The sequence below is a fragment of the Chelonia mydas genome, chromosome 3, assembly GCF_015237465.2.
Source record: "Chelonia mydas isolate rCheMyd1 chromosome 3, rCheMyd1.pri.v2, whole genome shotgun sequence".
NCBI lineage: Eukaryota > Metazoa > Chordata > Testudines > Cheloniidae > Chelonia > Chelonia mydas.
Window position 1 is genome coordinate 45020894 of NC_057851.1, and position 22500 is coordinate 45043393.

At 41.0% G+C, this 22500-nt stretch overlaps 1 protein-coding gene across 7 annotated transcripts in view; it reads right to left on the reverse strand.

Annotated features, from left to right (window-relative positions):
• HMGCLL1 (3-hydroxymethyl-3-methylglutaryl-CoA lyase like 1) overlaps positions 1–22500 on the reverse strand; it is a 107807-nt gene that overhangs the window by 59017 nt on the left and 26290 nt on the right. For 4 of the 7 annotated variants that reach the window (XM_043542384.1, XM_043542386.1, XM_037894222.2 and 1 more), the window contains exons 2-5: positions 20880–20957; positions 19771–19878; positions 4017–4112; positions 2346–2494 (exon numbers count right to left, since the gene is read on the reverse strand). In XM_043542384.1, coding sequence (XP_043398319.1) covers positions 2346–2494; positions 4017–4112; positions 19771–19878; positions 20880–20957 — 431 coding nt within the window. The remainder of the gene's footprint in view (positions 1–2345; positions 2495–4016; positions 4113–19770; positions 19879–20879; positions 20958–22500) is intronic. The other 3 variants (XM_037894223.2, XM_043542387.1, XM_043542383.1) reach the window with 2 other exon arrangements.

Sequence of the window (22500 nt, forward strand, 5' to 3'; positions counted from 1 at the left end):
TAAGAGAACGCTTACTTCTAGAACCACAACTTACACTAGAAAAAGCAATAACCATTGCTACTCAGATTGAGTCAGCTACAGCTGAAGCCAAAATAATGAGCCTGGATACAGGAGGCACAGTCCAGGTTGTGACTCCTTTGCAGAAAAGTTCACTACCACTGCAGAGACACAATTGCAAGAGGAAAACTAATGAAAAACCACCGAATCAGCAAATTCAAAATACAGTAAAAGCATGTTTTCACTGTGGATCCCCACAACACCTTGCAAGCTACCCAGGACGTCCAGCAAAAGTAGCTCAGTGCAATCATTGCAAAAAGATTGGACATTTTGCTAAAGTATGTCGCAGCAGCCAGTTCAATCAACAAGTGCATGCAGTTACAATACCAGATGTTATTGTGCTGAGCGTGGACAAAATCACTACTGCACATATTTCAGAACAGATAAAGTGCACTGTAAACATTTCCGCCATACCCTCAGGCAAACCACACTCTATTCAGCTAATGTTGGACACTGGCTCAGCAGTATCTATACTACCTGATTCCACCTATCTGCATTACTTTAAAGATGTGCCTCTTACTGAACCCAAACTTCACTTGGTGTGCTATTTGAAAAACCATATTCCAGTACGTGGCTGCCTGCCAGTAATAGTTACTTTTGGTGATTGCTGTGTAACTTCAGAGTTGTACATTGTCCACAAAGGCACTCCTATCCTTGGCAGAGATTTATTGGCTGCTTTAAATCTCAGGGTAGTTAATGGACAAATTGATCTTCCTCAGCAAAGCACTCTTGCGGTACACACACCAGTTTCAGCTGGGACCCAACACCAGGTTGAGGAGAAACTCGGCTGTGCTTATGGGTTTCTGCATAAAGTTAAAATGAGGAATAATACGATGCCTGTACGACAGAAGTTACGGCACTTACCATCTTCAGTCAGGGAAGCTGTTTCAGAGGAACTTAGAAAACTTGTTCAAAAGGCACTATTGAAGAGATCGACTCCTCGGAATGGGGTTCACCTATAGTAGTGATGCAGAAGAAGGGTAGAGGCATTCACCTTTGTGTGGACTTAAGGGAGTCAAATAAAGCTATTGTGATTGACAGCCATCCTCTTCCTCACATAGAAGAAATATTTGCAGAACTCCGTGGAGCAAAGATGTTTTCTCCTCTTGATTTGCAGAGCGCATACCACCAGGTTATATTGTATGAAGATAGCAGAGACCTCACAGCATTTATTACACGAAGGACTATTTCGTTTTAAATGTGTTCCATACGGTCTCACATCCGCCTCAAGTGCCTTTCAAAAAATGATGTCATTGATTCTGAAGAATCAACATGGAGTTCAGTACTATCTGGATATTATCGTGTTTGGAAATACTTCTGAGGAGCATGACAATAATCTGCAGTCTGTACTAAACTGCGTCAGCAAAGCAGGCCTCAAGCTCAATAGGTGCAAATGCAAATTTAGACAAACTGAACTCTTTTTTCTGGGGCATACAATTTCACAGGTTGGACTAAAACCTGATCCAGATCATATCCTGGCAATTTCAGTTGCTCCTCCTCCAACAGATTTGCAAACCTTACGTTCATTCTTGAGTCTTACCTCCTGGTATGCAAAATTCATTCCCAATTATGCTTCTCTCATTGAACGACTGGGAAAATCCTGAAACCTGTAACTCTTTACAGTGAGACAGGAGATGGAATGGGGAAACAAGGATGGTTAAGAGGGCTGTAACTTTATACTCAAAATTTCCCTGAAAAGGAGATATTCTGAAGAAATTAGTATACTTGAGAGGTCAAGAGCATGATGCACTGGAAACTGCAAGTTTCAACCCCTGGAGTTTCTAGAGTAACTTTTCTCCCTCTCATGGGTTTTTTTGCTGGCGGAAATTTATCATATAATTTCTATGTATTGATTCACTGCCTCCAAGTAATAAAAATATAGCCCACCTAGTTTATTTTCATAACTCAGAAAAAAAACAATATTGTGAGTTCTTACTACTGGTCATGGTACATAACAGCGCATACCAAACATTATTCTCAGACTTGTGGCAACAGCATTGATAACAACAGTGCATAAAAAAGGATATAAACTAATACATAAAGATTAGTTTTTGCATTTCTGAACAAAGCAACATTTATCAATAGTTGCTAAAATGTAGAGAACAAAAATATGTTTGAGCTTATAGAAAATATTGTTACACAATAGATTCTATTAAAAAACGTTATTTAAAATGTATGGAATTTGATCATGTCAATTTCTGTTTGCTAACCAACAGCAATATGACTATGAAGTTACATTGCAAACTGCAGTTCATAAATTGAGATTACATATGAAGCTTTATAATTACCCTCGCACTGGAATATTCATATTTCTTGCTGATTTAGTAACTTCTTCAAATTTTTCTATGCTTTCTTCTATGGAACAATTAATATTCATTTTGTTGAAAGATTCAGATGCTGCACCAAATACTGATATCTCTGTAGCTCCTGCTGCAATCTGTAAAATGTAATTCAATAAAACAGAACTGTAAAGATGTATTAATATAAGTAAGCTAAGTATTGTATTCTGTAATGAAGAAAGAAATTCTAGATCCTTAGTTTTAAACAAATTTAACAATATATTAGTCAATACAGTATACAGTATATAACTCTACCTGAAGTTATAATAATTGTAACTTTAACTCTAAATTTTCTTCAGTCTATTTGCAACCATACAGATTTCATATCATTTGCCCTCTTAATTAACTCAAATCACCAGGGCATACTTCCTTCCCTTTGTTATTAAATGGGATAAGGCTAGTTACTGCTTTATCAATTAGCACATGTGTTTTTAAAATGATAAGCTTAGGTAATAAATTGCAAGAAATGATGATTAAACAGCCACAGGTGTTTAATTGTAGTGTACACATACCCTTAGTCTCCATCAGGCAGCTCAAACACAATCTGTTCTGAGATTAAACTGCTAACAGCAATAGGGGAAAAAAGGAAAAATAAATTTGAGAGAGAAGGGAAGAGCATTCCATTAGAAAAAAGTACTGTTTGATTTGGGAAGGCTTGTTTCCCATTGGAAGGGAACCAGGGCACAGGCAGTGTGACCTAGAAGTCACAGCTGGCCTGGCACAATACAGTAGTCAGCAAGCCAGGATCAGAATAATCACTGGGTCCCAGATCAACAGATGAGTCAGGATCAGAATCAGGCTAGGGTGAGAGACCAGAGGTTGTGGCCAGACTGGAGCCCCAGGGCAAGATCAGAGTCAAATTACTAGGTCACAGGCAGGGTCACAGAGATGGCTATTAGGCCTAACAGCCGAAGAGCAAATAAGCAGGTTCTGCAGGACTGGGGCCTAAACTCCTGGCTTTGGTAAAAAAATGAAATTGCCATCCCACAAGAATTTCCAAATTTCATTTAGTCCCCAATCAGAAAAAAGTAGAAATCTTGACATTTTTCACAAAATGAAATATTCTAAAATATTTTTGACCTTATTAATACATTTCTTTTCAGTAAGGTTGAAACTGTGAGTTTTAACTCTACCCTTTTGACTATTACAATATAACATAAGATAAAATAGTCAAAACAAAACATTTTCAACTTAAAGAAAAGGTCATTTCCTATTGAAAATTCTGACAACAATAAGTATTTCCACAAAAACTTTCAATTTTGCTGAATCTGCATTTTCTAATGGAAAAACATTATATTGGGAAATTTTCAACCAGCTGTAACATCAACAAGCTAAAGAATGAAAAGAAATTCTTTGTTTCTTTCTTAGGGTATGTACTACAACATTTATGGCATCTTATAAAGGACTGTGTGGTTGATACTGGCCACTAAAATTACATTTATCGCTCTGTAAAATTTGTGAGTTTCTTCATGAAAACTGACACTTTTTCAGAAAAAAAAATACCGCCTAATTCTAACAGGACTGGGTAAATGATATGAAATAGCTAGTTTATGGTACTGTGCATAAAGTGTTTGAAACATGAAGAACTTAACTGTAGACACACTCTAGCAATCCACTTACAGCAGAAAGAAAACCTTGAAGATTAGGGGTGAGTACAGGATATTGGACCCCAGGATGCCGCTCGATCCCTCTCATTACTTCTGTGTGATCTGCCATCTTAAATACATAAATATTTTGCATTTATTTATTATGCTAATTAATAATTATTTACTGACTCTTTATTTTAAAAAAAGGTAGATAAGAATTTAAGGAGGCAACTATAACAGGACCGCTTGGAAATAGTGAAGAACACCTCGACAGCCCAACACTGTGGCATTTAATTTCAGATGGGGAACTATGCAAAAATGAGGAGGTTAGTTAAACAGAAATTAAAAGATACAGTAACTAGAGTGAAATCCATGCAAGCTGCATGGACACTTTTCCAAGACACCATAATAGAGGCTCAACTTAAATGTATACCCCAAATTAAAAAACACAGTAAAAACTAAAATAGAGCCACCGTGGCTTAACAACCATGTAAAAGAAGCAGTGAGAGATAAAAAGGCATCTTTTAAAAAGTAGAAGTCAAATCCTAGTGAGGTAAATAGAAAGGAGCATAAACACTGCCAAATTAAATGTAAAAATGTAATAAGAAAAGCCAAAAAGGAGTTTGAAGACCAGCTAGCCAAAAACTCAAAAGGTAATAACAAAATGTTTTTTAAGTACATCAGAAGCAGGAATCCTGCTAAATAGCCAATGGGGCCCCTGGACGATCGAGATACAAAAGGAGCACTTTAAGATGATAAAGTCATCGCAGAGAAACTAAATAAATTCTTTACTTCAGTCTTCACAGCTGAGGATGTTAGGGAGATTCCCAAACCTGAATGGCTGTTCTTAAGGATGGATGCAATTCTGCTGTGTCATAAGGTCATATAATAGCAGAAATAATACACGATAACAGAGCACTGACTGCATTACACTGTGCTTTATCTCGTTTATGCATATAGTTAATGAAAAAAGTATGATCTATAGCTAGAGATTTGAAAAACATATGCAATATGTCTGAGAAAAAATAACAAGATTCTATGGAATATAAAAGTTTCTGTGTTCATTTATATTTTGATAATCCAGAAAATATTATATTCACTCAAATAAGGACGCCAAGATTTAAAAGAGACATTGGTGGTGATGTGCCATGTAATTTAGGCTTCATTAGATTTATGAAGAATGCTACTTTGTTATATAGAATTATCATAAATACTACAAAAAACCCTATAATTTCCAAACTAGTATATAAATGTTATCCCCTCTGTTTTACTAAGGCATGCATCATGAAAATGGGATCTGTCTGTGGGTTTAAACTTTTCCTGCAGTTTCCTTATGTCATAATCTTCTCCTTATTAGATCAATTTATTACTGTGTAAATTATTCTAGTTTAATAAACAGAGGATTACAATGTCAGGTGTAGACAAGGTGCAGCAGCAGATGAAGCCTAAGGAACAAAGATCCTATTGTCATACAAAAGCCTTTGGGTAAAATTTTCAAAAGCACCTAAGTGACACAGGAGCCCAAGTCTCAGTGAAAGTCCATGCGACGTATGCACTTCTGAAAATGTATCCCCTCAATAATAAAGAAGTTAAGAGAGTTATAGAATATAGAAATGTATGCAGAATTATTCCTAAATATTATTAATTCAAATATCTAAAACTAATTCAGTTCCTGGCTCCATTCTCTTTGTGCCCTAACAGCTCAGCAAGGAATTTCCTCAGTGGTGTAAAGGCTATATAACAGCTTCTACAGCAATTTTTCCTCCTGTTTCTGCACATAAAAGGTGTTTCTGGGCAAGCCAAGAGCAAACAGAAGCATGACAGGACTGTTCGTTGTAACTTGGAACATCCCTTACATTGTTCTAAATTACACCGAGACCTGGCTTGGCCGCTGGTCAACCCCAGGATCCGGGGAGAGGAAAGGTAACTTTGGATAGATCTAAGGCCCAGTAGGTTTATAGTCAAAGATTCACAGTTATTCATTTGTCAGTTTCTAGTTTGCAGAAATAAGGCACAAACTAAGGAATTATTCTGTAAATCTAAGTAAAACATTTCGGTATATATTGTGCCAAATTATGGTTTCAGATGGTCAAGTACAATTCCCACTGACACAACTCCAATGAGAGCTGCAATGAGAATCTAGAGACAGAATTGGCTCCCTTAAGGGAAAATTAATTGTTTTACCTACATTTATTACGTTAACCTTTCTGTCCTCCATGTCACTATTCACACCAAGTCAGCCCAAATGCCAGGAGAGAAAGGTGACTTTTAATAATCTAAGTCCAGTACTGGCATACAGCAGTTGCTGAATTCTTAGCCTAGCTCTGCCCCTGACTCAGTGTATTACAATTAAAGCTAGCCGGAAAACTTATGCCAGAAGGTTTTTTCATTAGTATTTGCTGATTTGTCAAAAAGTAAACATTTTGTGCAGACGGTTCTAATTTCGACCAAGTTCTGACAGAACCCAGACAGAGTTATGGCAGAAACTTGCTGTTTTTCCTGCCAGATTGCCTGCCTTGCTCCTTGGCAGCCCATCTGAATGACTCCTGGGGAGCTGGACTTCCAGGGTCCATGGTTTCAGGACAGCCCACCATGCATACTGCCTCGGAATCAAGGGCTTCCAGCGTCCCGGGTCCTGAGGCAGCCTGCCAGGTGGACCAGCCTGGAGCCAGGGCTCCATTCCTTTCCATGGAGAATTTCAAAATTTTGGTTTTTATTCCAAATAAAAATAAAACCAAATTTTAAAATATTGAAATACTCCATGAAATGGAATACCTTTCTCCACCCTGCTCTACTGGCAAGTCACTTAATCACAGCGAGCCAAGTTCTACAGTGGGAGCCAGAGCGATTAGAAATGTGAGGAAAAAATAAAATTAGCTTTATTTTTCAATTTGAATCTCATCAATCTGGCGCACGTCTTCACCATTTTGTCCTTTTTCCATTTGGAAATCATTTTCCCCCCTAATGTTAGGAATGGAAAAATTAATATGTGTCTGTTTTTATTTTCTTGCTTTTACACCATCCAGTAGAAAGAGTAACAAATAGTAGCAGTAGAGTTAGATAGATAATTACCACAGCACAAACATTATTTTTGTGAACAACATTGCTCATTATAGCTCATTATTATCTTTTCCAAGATACACAGATGTGGTGGGTATGTCTGACATGCAAACCTTTATGTTAGAATGGAGAGAGAGATTCTTCCTTCAAATTAAGATAGACTTACAGTATTTCTTTATTCATATTAGCATGAAGCTTTCTAACTATAAACTTTAGAAAATTCTATTTACACAAAAATCATAGCTTATCACTCCAAAAATCTGGTATTATCAGATATGCTATTGGGGGGTACTGTGCCCCACTATTATCACTTATCTCAAATAGCTCCCCATGGGTACAGGAAGTTGACAAAGGGTACTATATCACTTCAACAGTTGCCTAGGCTCTCCACATTCACATTTGGGGTCATTCTTCAGCTTCCACTTGGTCATATTGTCACCAGTCTTTGCCATCTCAACTCCCACTCAATTAAGAGTACACCAGGATTTTCATTTGAGCTCAGCGCCTGGAGAACATTGTTCTGAAGGAACCTGGTTCTCCAACATCAATGGCATTTCCTGCCATTTTATTACTCTTTAACCTTCCACAGTTGTATTTTGTGGTCAAGGATCTTCAGAGATAAAGCTTTTTCTGGACTTCAGCCTCTTGGGTGGTATAATGTGTCCACACAGCGGGTGTCTTTGATGATGCACTTGTTTTTGTCTCTCCTTATTACTAAACATATCCCGCTGCACTGATGGCAGTGCTATCCTTGTGGGGCAGTACAGGAACAGTGTGGGAGTCAGTATCACACTCCCTGAGATGATCTTGCAGGATTAAGTTCAGTATCAATTTTGTGAGCATGACTTGAGCGTGACCATACTAGGGCGCAATACTCCGCAGTAGAGTTACTGAGCAAGACTGGTTGCTTGGAGTTTTTAGGCGTCAGCTCCCCATTTTGTGTTGGCCAGTTTCTAGAGTACACAGTTCCTGGAGCTCACTTTCTTTTTCAGCTTCTCGATGTGCTCTTTGAACATCAGCATTTGATCTAATGTGACCCCATGGCAGACCAGATGTTCATAATGCTCAAGGATTGTGCCATCTCGCAACATATGGGGTTTTTACTTGGACTTACAGTGTTTCAGGTGGAAGACACACACCTAATTGTAACATCATGGAAAGCTCTGATTGCAGGATATAAGTTGTGCATAGATGCTAATGAGAATAAGAGGAACTAAGACCAACCCCTATGAAAAATGGGGCACCCCAAAATTCATTGGGTATGGAAGTACAGATAACGAAGACAGGGTTGAAACCCTCATGCATATGTATAAGATGTTAGGTGTGGTCAGAACAACAAGATAAAAGAGGTTCTCTAGTTAAAAGTGGGAAGACCCAAGGGACAACCCCAACGGATGACCCCACAGGAAACCCTAGCAGGAAAATGCTATCCCTCTATCAATGATCATCTATTGAGAGAGCCATCATACCCTAAAATATCCTTGAGGATGTGAGTATGACTACAGTCTTAGTCATTGCATGGGTTTTTGTAGGATTGTATATGCATGGGTAATTGTGACTTTACTTATTGCTTTAATTAAACTTGTAGTACAGATAATAAGTACAAAGTCTTATGTCTGTGGGTCACTATCCTTGGGCTTCACATATTCCTCAAGTCTCCAAATTTGAGACAAGCACCCGAGGTACTATTCACTCTATTGAGCTTGAAACTGTGGCAGCAGGAGCTAAATCCATGGTAGTTTAATACAAAATTTCTAAATTCAATTTAAATAAATAACGTTACAGTAACGACAGTGGTCAGTAACTTTTTGCTCAGTTAGGGTATTTATGTGGTTTGAGTAGTGCAACCACTTGGACCTCTTTCCACAGCCTGGGTCTCGTGAAAGAATTAAAGAAGTCAAGATGCCACTCCTGTGCTCTTGTCCTAAAGTGAACCAATAGTTCATTAGATATACATCGAGTCCTGCTTCCTTTCCACTTTTCAGGGATTTCATGGCAATAGTCAGCTCCTCAGTGTTGAGCTGCTTCTTGTGGACTTTGTTGTCTGTGAGGAGTGAAAAAAATTCCTGCTTAACTTGTTTTGCTTTGTGCTTTGCTTTGCGGGCTGGTTTACCATTTAGGATGAAATGGTTTGTGTCGTGGCTGGGAGAGACTTTGGCAATGAGCTTTGGTTGTTGTCCATCAGGGTTCATCTTGAGAATGGTGGCTTATGCTTTTATACAATTACGGCACAGGTTTGTTCTTTCAAGCAGCTCCCTCCAGGGATAGCATCACTCCTTTCTGATCTATCTCAGAAACATTTCTCCAAGCCCAATTGTTTCTTCAACAAAGGGATGAGTCAAACAGTTCTGAATATCTTTTCCATTTTTGGCTTGTGTTTTTCTAAAAGCTCAGGTATATTTAGTGTCCTACATCCCCTAGGGATGTGCTTTTGGGCAGTTTTCCACATGAGGGAGACATACTCTCCATAGTAGTTGTGTGACAGAGAAATATTACAGCTGGATCCGTCCAATTGAGAGGAATAGCCTTCCCAGTCAGCCCTTACCATAATGATGAAAGCAATTTCCTTATCTCCTGAAATACTTTGCTGTTATCACACTCTGACTGACTGGGAGATGTGCAAAATAGCTGAGTATTTTAAAATTCTAGAAGTTATTTGGCAAGGGTAATGATGTTTTCATAATATCAAAATGGATAATTCTTTGAGAAATAAAATGTGCTCGCTCTATATTTCTAAAGCCAGATGTTCAGATTGTGGGTCTCTGTTGGCTCAGACTCTTTGCAGCATCTGGCTGTCATGCTTCAGTTTTCTCCTCTTCCAGCTGGAGGGCCACAATCAATCAGTGATGTAGGGTTCAGTCCTTCATACTAACCTCGATAAAACAGTCCTTCTCCTTCCAAGGATCAACAAAACATGTCCAAACTAAACAAACTAGTTCATCCGGCCCTTTCCACGCTTGCTGGTCTTTTTTACCCTGTTAATGCAGGGTTCTCCATTTTAGTTGTCCCTTTCCAAACCCTCTCTGTAGCGTTTATAACTCAACAGCTCTTTTCTCCCCTACAAGGCTGGGTTGCAGTCTGTCCCTTCTCTGGTAGAGTAGCAATGGTGTATGGGAGCACAGTACCTCCCTTAACTTCTGGCCTGGGGCCCCTAAACTGTGAAGCAGTGTCCCCCCTTCACATGGTGTCTTTGCTTCAATAATGTAATACAACTCATGAAGACACTTGGTCTCCAGTCTATGACTCCCCTTTTATGGTGTTTTCAAAGTCTCAATCCCACTGACTTCTGTAAAATTTCAGGAAGCTGAACTGAGAGTCAACCCACAGATTCAGACTGGGTTATCCCTGGCAAGTCTGGGCTGGATCTCATACTGGTACTCCACCTGTCAGGTTGTAGGGCCGTGCCTTGTTTCTCAACTGTGTATATGTATACATCCACCCACCCACAAATACATGTTGAGGTTAAAGAAAGCTCAGTCAATTAATCAACAAGATCATTAATCTAATTCAATAATTACTGATAATGTTACACAAATGTTTATGTACATTATAACAGAAAATGCCAGCACATTTCCACTGAGTGAAGGAAAAAACCCACACACTTTTGAATGAGGCCCATGTCTGGAAATAATAAAGTTAACATATTCCTCATATTTCATGTGTTAAAAGCTTTGAATTTTCAAAAGATACAACCAAAGAATATGCTGTTTAGATCTGCTCTCACACAAATAATGTTTCCAAGCAAATAATAACACTTGTCCTAGTGTTAAATTAGCCCCTGTTTTCTTTAAGATTCTATTGCTTATATGAACGGTCCTTATGGGATACCCCACATTACCACAACAGAAAGAAATGATAGTTTAATCTGCCCAACCCTGTGAAGGCAAGTTAGTAGTGCCTTAGGGAAAGGTGCATGTACAAAAAGGTACAGAGTTTCCATTACTCCTTAACCCATTGGTTGTAAAGAGCATAACTAGCTCTACAGGCAACAGCATCTTCTCTCCTATTAACCCACATGATACACTCCTCTCTTCTGTCAACTGGCACAGTGATTCTTAAACACATACCAGCAAGTCAGCCCAAGCCCAAATGTCTGCACCGCAATAAACAGCCTCTTAGCCGGAGCCACGCGAGCCTGAGTCAGATAGCACGGGCCAGCCGCAGATGTCTAACTGTAGTATAGGCATATCCTAGGAGATCTGTGTTTGGATCTAGAATGCTATTGGTTTAAAACAAGGTTCAGAGTGTGTGTTGTAAGTCAAACTGTAGCTAGATATAAAATGGCACCAAAATCTTAAAAGCTGTTGTGTGATTTCATCTAAAATGGAAGAACTCTCGTTATATTGGCTGTTCTCACAAAATGTACTGGGTGGCATCTGAACAGGTTCTTTCCTGGTCTGGAATCTGAAGGACTCCTGAGATTCAACAGAAGGAGGGTCAAATTTGAGATTCCTGTTCAGACCATTTTTAATTTTAACACTGGAAACACAAATTATATTTTCTAAAAATTGCCAAAATGTATGTTAATTCTTTAATAAAGCATGAATTAAGGATATGATCCTGGCAGGTGCAGAGGAAGTTGAGTGTACACAGCACATTGTAGGAGGCTGTCAGCACTTTCCACATCACATCCTTAGTCTGTATGAAAACCAGGATGGATGAGATATTTATTTGACAGCTTCACAAAGTTGTAAGGCAAAAACAGTGCTAGTGGGGCCCAAAACAGCAAGTGGCATGAATGCACAGATCCAACTTTAATCCACTGATTATGATTAATGAAGAACAATCATTAGTCTCCACAACATCATCTTCTCAAACCTCATTTGTTGCACGAGACTCACACCATTAGCTCCACCAGATTTTGTTTTGATGAAGAAAATGAGATATAAGGAAACAGACACACATTTCTGGTTTCCCATTGGGAAAATATATCCTGAAAAATGTGGTGCACACACATGCAGCCGCCTCCTCAAATTTAACCCCAAATATATGCCTTTGAAGAAGTAGATACAGGGCTCCAAAGTATTTAATAGATACACACACCATTTACTTGTACCCATGCTCGTAATTTATCCCATGTCAGGGACAGGATGTTGGTGCTAGGCAATCTATTTATAATAGCTTCTGCATGAAGTCAATCAGTATAGCAACCTAACATATGTGATAATCACCTAAAAACAGGTTTCAGAGTAACAGCTGTGTTAGTCTGTATCCGCAAAAAGAAAAGGAGTACTTGTGGCACCTTAGAGACTAACCAATTTATTTGAGCATAAGCTTTCGTGAGCTACAGCTCACTTCATCGGATGCTTATGCTCAAATAAATTGGTTAGTCTCTAAGGTGCCACAAGTACTCCTTTTCTTTTCACCTAAAAACGCACTTGGTCATAGCTTATTGCTTTAAGAACAAGCTTTCAGTCCTTAATAAAATAAAAACAAGATCTTCATTTTTCAGACCTTTGAACCCAAATGATTAATACTAAGTGCTGGAACTAATTCCACACTTTAAAAATCATTGCAGAATTTAAAATATATTTAACAAAATGAAATGATGTTGTGATTCAAGCCGTACGAAACTGCTTGTTCTAAATAATGTTTCATGTATTATATTTGTCCCCTTGCTGTTTTTCCTGTAAGCAAAGTCTTATTTTAACAAACTGCATTTTATTACATTTAACATTTTAATAAAATATTTTCCAGATTTTACTTTAAAATATGCTTTTTAATGGCAAGTATTTATCATTTTTGGCCATTTAGATTATACGTATGGGATCCTGTTTTATATGGCACCTTGCTACTGTGAAACCTTTTCTTTTGGCTTTTTTCAGTCATAATTTCTCTGCCAAACAAAACAGTGGAAGGGAAATCATAAAAGAGCTTTAAAATACTAAAAAAAGAAATAAGTGAATGAATGATCTAAACATAACCGGGAGTTCTATTCCCATGACCTATGAGAAGAAAAAAAAAAAGGGGGGGGGGGGAAGACATAATCAAGACTGCACTCCATCTCCAAGCAATACAACCTTATCATTTAAACCAAAACTATTTTAAACATCATATAAGCCATTAAAAGAAAATATTCAGACTTGAATTTGAGATAAGAAGGAATTGTTCTTTTTTCTGAATCTGACAAGTCTGAGTTAAATTTGCTATTCTAAAGGTCTCATGGGAAAAGGAAAGAATTAAACACACACAAGAAAAAGAAATAGACCTATGTTTGCCTTAGGCTTTGCAGGCTAACATTAAAACCCTACATTATTGTCTGACGCTGTAACTATCAATGTGTGATGGTACAGCGCATGGTGAGTTACAATAAAAGTTTTTAACGTGAACAATTAAGAAAGCATACTGCAAACTTGAGCTAGATTATGTAACTGGCAGGCTACCCAGAAGAACCCATCACAGTGGAGAAGACCAGGAGGCAGTATGCCAGTGTCCCCTGGGCTCTCCTGTTGCTCTGGCATGGAGGGAATAATTCGTTACACAACTTTAGAGGGTACAACATACTCCCTGCTGCCCAGCCACCCTGATTTGCTGGCCAGCCGACAGGGGTAGAACCATGGCCCCACCAAGTTTCTCCCAGAGGAATATCTGGCATGCAACCCCTGCACTTTCTGGAGCACTCACCGCTGTGATGTGGATAGCCCTTATATGGCATGGCCTTACAAGACAGGGCAGAATCCTTACTCACTCCAACACCCCACTGGGCTACTTAACAGCCAGTCACAATCTACGCCCTGGTCTACACTAGGAGTTTAGGTCTAATTTAGCAGCGTTAAATCGATGTAAACCTGCACCCGTCCACACGATGAAGCCCTTTTTTTCGATTTAAAGGGCTCTTAAAATCGATTTCCTTAATCCACCTCTGACAAGTGGATTAGCGCTTAAATCGGCCTTGCCGGGTCGAATTTGGTGTACTGTGGACGCAATTAGACAGTATTGGCCTCCGGGAGCTATCCCAGAGTGCTCCATTGTGACCTCTCTGGACAGCACTCTCAACTTAGATGCACTGGCCAGGTAGACAGGAAAAGGCCCACAAACTTTTGAATTTCCATTTCCTGTTTGCATGGTCACCTGCAGCTTGCCACGCTGGCCAGAGCTCATCAGCAGAGGTGACCATGCAGACCTCATCAGCAGAGGTGACCATGATGGCGTCCCAGAATCGCAAAAGAGCTCCAGCATGGACCGAACGGGAGATATGGGATCTGATCGCTGTATGGGGAGAGGAATCCGTGCTATCAGAACTACATTCCAGTTTTTGAAATGCCAAAACATTTGTCAAAATCTCCCAGGGCATGAAGGACAGAGGCCATAACAGGGACCCGAAGCAATGCCGCGTGAAACTTAAGGAGCTGAGGCAAGCCTACCAGAAAACCAGAGAGGTGAATGGCCGCTCCGGGTCAGAGCCCCAAACATGCCGCTTCTAAGATGAGCTGCATGCCATTTTAAGGGGTTCAGCCACCACTACCCCAGCCGTGTTGTTTGACTCCTTCAATGGAGATGGAGGCAACACAGAAGCAGGTTTTGGGGATGAGGAAGATGATGATGATGAAGTTAGATAGCTCACAGCAAGCAAGCGGAGAAACCGGTTTTCCCGACAGCCAGGAACTGTTTCTCACCCTGGACCTGGAGGCAGTCCCCCCCGGACCCACCCAAGGCTGCCTCCTGGACCTGCCAGGCGGAGAAGGGACCTCTGGTGAGTGTACCTTTTAAAATACTATACATGGTTTAAAAGCAAGCATGTTTAATGATTAATTTGCCCTGGCATTTGCAGCTCTCCCAGATGTACTCCCAAAGCCTTTGCAAAAGGATTCTGGGGAGGGCAGCCTTATTCCACCCACCATGGTAGGACCCTTTACCACACCAGGCCAGCAGCACGTACTCGGGAATCATTGTAGAACAAAGCATTGCAGTGTATGTTTGCTGGCGTTCAAACAACATCCGTTCTTTATCTCTCTGTGTTATCCTCCGGAGAGTGATATCATTCATGGTCACCTGGTTGAAATAGGGTGCTTTTCTTAAGGGGACATGCAGAGGTGCCCGTTCCTGCTGGGCTGTTTGCCTGTGGCTGAACAGAAATGTTCCCCGCTGTTAGCCCGGGGTGGGGGGGGTGAGGGGCTAGCCACCTGGTGGGGGGAGGCAAAATGCGACCTTGGAACAAAAGCACTTGTGCTGTGTATGTAATGTTAACAGCAAGGTTTACCGTGAAAGAGTGTAGCCATTGTTCTAGAAAATGTGTCTTTTTAAATACCACTGCCTCTTTTTTTTTCCTCCACCAGCTGCATGTGTTTCAATGATCACAGGATCTTCTCCTTCCCGGAAGCTAGTGAAGATTAGAAGGCGAAAAAAACGCACTCGTGATGAAATGTTCTCTGAGCTCATGGTGTCCTCCCACACTGACATAGCACAGATGACTGCGTGGAGGCAGACAATGTCAGAGTGCAGGAAAGCACAATATGACCGGGAGGAAAGGTGGCGGGCTGAAGAGAGTAAGTGGCGGGCTGAAGAGAGGGCTGAAGATCAAATCTGGCGGCAGTGTGATGAGAGGAGGCAGGATTCAATGCTGAGGCTGCTGGAGGATCAAACCAATATGCTCCAGCGTATGGATGAGCTACAGGAAAGGCAGCAGGAGCACAGACCGCCGCTACAGCCCCTGTGTGACCAACTGCTCTCCTCCCCAAATTCCATAGCCTCCTCACCCAGACACCCAAGAACGCGGTGGGGGGGCCTCCGGCCACCCGGCCACTCTACCCTAGAGGATTGCCCAAGCAACAGAAGGCTGGCATTCAATAAGTTTTAAACTTTTAAAGTGCTGTGTGGCCTTGTCCTTCCCTCCTCCACCACCCCTCCTGGTGCTTCTCTCCTCCACCACCCCTCCTGGGCTACCTTGGTAGTTATCCCCCTATTTGTGTGATGAATGAATAAAGAATGCATGAATGTGAAGCAACAATGACTTTATTGCCTCTGACAGTGCTGATTGAAGGGAGGAGGGGAGGGTGGTTAGCTTACAGGGAAGTAGAGTGAACCAAGGGGTGGGGGGTTTCATCATGGAGAAACAAACAGAACTTTCACACCGCAGCCTGGCCAGTCATGAAACTGGTTTTCAAAGCTTCTCTGATGCGCACTGCACCCTCCTGTGCTCTTCTAACTGCCCTGGTGTCTGGCTGTGCGAAACCAGCAGCCCGGCGATTTGCCTCAACCTCCCACCCTGCCATAAACGTCTCTCCCTTACTCTCACAGATATTGTGGAGCACACAGCAAGCAGTAATAACAGTGGGAATATTGGTTTCGCTGAGGTCTAACCGAGTCAGTAAACTGTGCCAGCGCGCCTTTAAACGTTCAAATGCACATTCTACCACCATTCTGCACTTGCTCAGCCTGTAGTTGAACAGCTCCTGACTACTGTCCAGGCTGCCTGTGTACAGCTTCATGAGCCATGGCATTAAGGGGTAGGCTGGGTCCCCAAGGATAACTATAGGCATTTCAACATCCCCAACGGTTATTTTCTGGCCTGGGAATAAAGTCCCTTCTTGCAGCTTTGAAACAGACCAGAGTTCCTGAAGATGTGAGCGTCATGTACCTTTCCCGGCTATCCCACGTTGATGCTGGTGAAACGTCCCTTGTGATCCACCAGTGCTTGCAGCACTATTGAAAAGTACCCCTTGCGGTTTATGTACTCGCCGGCTTGGTGCTCCGGTGCCAAGATAGGGATATGGGTTCCGTCTATGGCCCCACCACAGTTAGGGTATCCCATTGCAGCAAAGCCATCCACTATGACCTGCACATTTCCCAGGGTCACTGCCCTTGATATCAGCAGATCTTTGATTGCGTTGGCTACTTGCATCACAGCAGCCCCCGCAGTAGATTTGCCCACTCCAAATTGATTCTCGACTGACCGGTAGCTGTCTGGCGTTGCAAGCTTCCACAGGGCTATTGCCACTCGCTTCTCAACTGTGAGGGCTGCTCTCATCTTGGTATTCTTGTGCCTCAGGGCAGGGGAAAGCAAGTCACAAAGTTCCATAAAAGTGCCCTTACGCATGCGAAAGTTTCGCAACCACTGGGAATCGTCCCAGACCTGCAACACTATGCAGTCCCACCAGTCTGTGCTTGTTTCCTGAGCCCAGAATCAGCGTTCCACCGCATGAACCTGGCCCATTAGCACTATGATGCCCACTTTGCCAGGGCCCCTGCTTTGAGAGAAGTCTGTGTCCACCTCCTCATCACTCACGTTACCGCGCTGACGTCGCCCACTCGCCCGGGATCGCTTTGCCAGGTTCTGGTGCTGCATATACTGCTGCATAATGCGCGTGGTGTTTAATGTGCTCCTAATTGCCAAAGTGATCTGAGCGGGCTCCATGCTTGCCGTGGTATGGTGTCTGCACAGAAAAAAGGCGCCGAACAATTGTCTGCCATTGCCCTGACGGAGGGAGGGGCAACTGACGACATGGCTTACAGGGTTGGCTTACAGGGAATTAAAATCAACAAAGGGGGTGGCTTTGCGAGAAACTGAATGGCCCCCTCAAGGATAGAACTCAAAACCTCAAGGATAGAACTCAAAACTGGGTTTGGCAGGCCGTTGATTTCACAGAGGGAAGGAGGAGAAAATGCATACAAAACAAATCTGGTCTATTTCTTGTTTTGAGCCACTTCATCTATCTTTATACATCTTGCTGGCAGCAGACTGTGCAGTACAACCGCTAGCCGTCATCATCTCCTGGGTGCTCGGCATAAGACGGTGCAGTATGACAACTAGCCACCATCTTCTGCTGGCTGGAGGTTAAAAGACAGTGCACTGCCAGTGGGACTGAATCACCACGAGACGAAACTTAAAAGGGAAATGACCTGGCTGAGTCACTCCCATGTTTGCCCAGGCATCCGATTAAAAGAGCACCCAGGACTACGTTGATGACTGCTGCCAAAAGGCAATTAACTGCTGCTGTGTAGCAATGCAGTACCACGTCTGCCAGCACCCAGGAGACATACAGTGACGGTTTGCTGAGCGGGCTCCATGCTTGCCGTGGTATGGCGTCTGCACAGGTAACTCAAGAAAAAAGGCACAAAACGATTGTCTGCCCTTGCTTTCACGGAGGGAGGGAGGGAACGGGGGCCTGACGATATGTATCCAGAACCATCCGCGACAATGTTTTAGCCCCCTCAGGCACTGGGATTTCTACCCAGAATTCAGATGGGTGGTGGAGACTGCGGGAACTGTGGGATAGCCACCCACAGTACAACACTCCGGAAGTCGACGGTTGCCTCGGTTCTGTGGACACACTCCGCCGACTACATGCACTTAGAGCACTTGTGTGGGGACACACACAATCGACTGTATAAAACTGCTTACTACAAAACCGACTTCTATAAATTCGACCTAATTTCGTAGTGTAGACATACCCTAAATCGAAATATTTTCCACACATTTTAACAGACAATATGCAGCAAAAACAATATATCAAAACTTATAACCCTTTCCCTCTCACTTCAATGGTTTTCAAGTATTTATCATTCTAGTACTATGTAAAATACCCCTTGTTAAAATGCTCTGCGTACTGTCCTTCACTAAATTCTGTTTGCACGGATGATGAATGTTGTACTAGTTGCAATGCTATTTCTGTTCTGTTTAAATTTGTAGAATGAAATAAAGGTTAATTAAAATAATAAACATTTTAGATTTAGAAAGTTTTTAAAAATGCTTGATATACCTTTGCATGTATTTAATTTACATAAAGCACAAACAATTAACTGCACAAGACTTCATTGCCATGAACCATCAAACAATCAGATGCAAAATACAAGTGTATTTCTATATGGAATGACTGGGTCTGCATGTGTTAAATAGGTGAGTGCATTCACAAATGGCTAGACACATAATTGATCATTTGTACATGCAATTACTTGACATGTGTATGCAATCAGATTAATTGCACCCAGAAATTATAAATTCAAATGAGCCTGTATTTTTTGGCATGCAAGTGTGTAATTAGGTTTCTGTAAATAAGTTTAAGAAATATAAATCATAATTGATTTTCTTCAGCTTTAACTGCAACAACAATCAACTGTAGTGGGAGTTGAGGATGCTTAGCATCTTTTGGAAGGCACTGAGTACCGATCAGGACTTAGTCTACAATATCAAACCTTGGGCAAACTCCTGCCTCCACTGAAGTCAACTGGAGTTTTTTAATTGACTTTAGTGAGGCCAGGATTTTACGCCTTGTTTCTGCTGGTACATAGCAAAAGTAGCATATAACATATACATTATAACTGCTGTTGAATAACCTCCATATGGCCATAGACAGATGCCAAACATCTATAATGATACCAATAGATCTTTAGGGTTCTGGAGCCTTACAGTTCCATCCATCTGAGAAAAACAAGTGTCTATTTTAAAAGAGCTCAGCATGATTCATTGGAATTCACCCTGCATGCCACACAGGAAGGGCCAGATTTTTAAAGGTAGCTGCATCTTTAGACACCTAAATACCTTTAAAAATTGCCCCGAAATTCCCTATGGACCAGGTGGAATTTAAGGCTTTAGAACTATAGAAGGGATCTCACTGCAACAGCTAATTTTACAAAAAACAGTAGGTGAGCTCAGTTGTACTCTCTTACATGTAATTATTAGCTAGGGTGTGAGAAAACTCAACTGCTTTGACTCTTCTGATAATTAATTCATTTCTGAATAGTGTGGCATGTAAACTGAAACAGTTCTCAATTGTGTGCATTTTACCTACCTGAGGTACCCACTTTGATGAAACAAAACTGGTTGCTTCTATTACAGACAAGCCTGCTTTGGAAAGTCGGTTGATTAACTCAATTTTGATATCTGTGGGAACTGTAACCTATGGATATGGAAGCATTTCATTGTAAAATATCCATCATACAAGAAGTACCTTTTGCAAATAAAATGCCCACAGTACAAAATAAGCATCCATACTTCATTTAAAGTAGTTAACCATGACCACATACTCTTCCCCTTGTGGGCAGGCCGTGGATAGCAAACACACAATGGCCCAGGAAGCAGTATGCATGAGCCCACTCCATTCTCCACCCCTTCCCTGGAGTCTGAAGAAGCCATTCAATGAGAACACTGTAAACAGATGGCTTCACAAGAGATGGCAGAGGTGGGGATAAAGCGTCTCCACAGACGAGAGGGGACCCAGGAAGCAATCATTGTATACTGGTCCACTGGGAGGAAGAAAGCCAAAAAAATCCCCCAGTAATTAATTTTCCCATTGTCATATTAACGCTCCAGCCATGGTGAGGTACATGAATCTGCCATGCTGCCTATGGAAAGGGGTGTTTTATTCTGGGATATGGTTAGGAACCATGGCATTTGGGTCCAATTTTACATGGCCCAGCTTTATTCCCACTACATTAGGCCACCATCCAGTTCCCATCCCAGGTACCAGGTGGAAGATAGGGTAGAAACAGAAATCTTGCACAGTTTATGGCAAGTTATTTTTCTTCTCCCATAGGCTGCTCTTCAGGAAGGATGATAAAGCTTTAATTTATTATTGTAGCATCTAAGAGTGCTGAACAGGGATCATTGCCACAGAGTGCTAGGCACTTCCTGCACCAAAGAGTTTTCAATCCAGATTATGACATCATAAAGCTGATGGACAAAACAAACAGGAGGAGTAGAGATGGAGGATGGTGCAATAATAAAGCAAGCATATCTCAACACAACAAAACAGTCATGGCTTGCTATTTATTTTAAATATCCAATTTAATAACCAATTAATTAGGTGAAAAAGGATTAAAAATTATGACATGTACATTGTACATAATGATGGACATTCCACATGGAAACAATGCAAAAATGGATGGTGACATAAATTACCTTTTCATTTTGTAATCCATCCCTTGGCCCAACTTCTACAATTTTAACATAGTCAGGAAGTCCAGATATTTGAAATTCCTGAAACACAAAATGATAGATTCACTGTTAAATAAAAATACATGTTTAACATATTATCAGTTTTATCACTGCTTTTTGTAAACCCAGGTATGAAGTCATTTTATCAACAGCAAAAGAAACATGCCTGCAGGGTGCCTTTAAAAAAATTCTGTGATGCCATGTTGCACACCTTGGATGGGGGAAGATGTGAAGGAGCAGAGTTTATTTGCATTCATTTTATATTTCCTCTATCAGGGTCATAAATTATTATTAAACATAATGTATTTATTTAAATGAACGTTGGGCTTTATGACACACAACTTATTTCCTATGTCAAAAAGCTTAGATACTAAGGGCCCAATCCTGTAAACATTTATGTATGGGAGCCCAACTGAATAAAGAACAGCAGTACTTGTAAAAAGAAAAGGACTTGTGGCACCTTAGACACTAACAAATTTATTTGAGCATAAGCTTTCGTGAGCTACAGCTCACTTCATCGGATCCACTGAATGCATCCGATGAACTGAGCTGTAGCTCACGAAAGCTTATGCTCAAATAAATTTGTTAGTTTCTAAGGTGCCACAAGTCCTCCTTTTCTTTTTGCAGATACAGACTAACACGGCTGCTACTCTGAAGCCTGCCATTATGCAAGGAATACTTGTGGCACCTTAGAGACTAACAAATTTATTTGAGCATAAGATTTCGTGGGCTAGAGCCCACTTCATCGGATGCATAGAATGGAACATATAGTAAGAAGATAGATAGATATGCATACAGAGAACATGAAAAGGTAGAGTAAGAGGCTAATTAATTAAGATGAGAATACAGTTACCCATGTGTGTAAATGTTTTAAAGATTGAGCCATACATCAGACAAGACTGAGACACACAAGTCAAGGGGAGGAGGGGTGAAGAGATTATTAATGATGACATAGAAGGAGGACATGTTGGAAGAGGTAGACTTTCAATAGGATTTAAAAGAGAATAGGGAAGGTACTTGCCAGACAAGAAGAAAACGTTTATAGGTGTATGAGCAAATTAAAAAGGTGGGAAGCTGAGGTGGGAAGAGGAGAGGAAGGCAGCAATAAGGTCAAAAGACTAAGGAAAATATAAGGAGTAGAAGAGGGAGTATAGAGAATGTGGGGCACAAAAGCAGATGGAGGGAAATGAAATTTCCCTTGTTTGTTATTTGGCTGGTCTGATATTGAATCAAATGGACAGGTGGGGAGCTATTGTAATTAAGGCCCTATGTAATTAAATTCAGGACCTTTTGAAATGATTTTACAGCAGTTTAGGAAGAAAAGCTGTACGTCTTTAAAAACAATTCAAATGGTTAAATTTGGACATATTACTACAGACCCATTTTGGGGCAGGGATAGTGTGGAAGCACATGATACTATCAAGAGCTCTGGAAGACACTGTGTTCTCTGCACTGCACTGAATGCAGTCCAATTCAATGTCTTCATTTTCACAGTTAAAGCCCTCTATGGGATTAATTCTTGCTACTTGAGAGAATGCCACTCCCTCCATGACCTCCCAGGACTGCTAAGTTCCACTAAACTAGA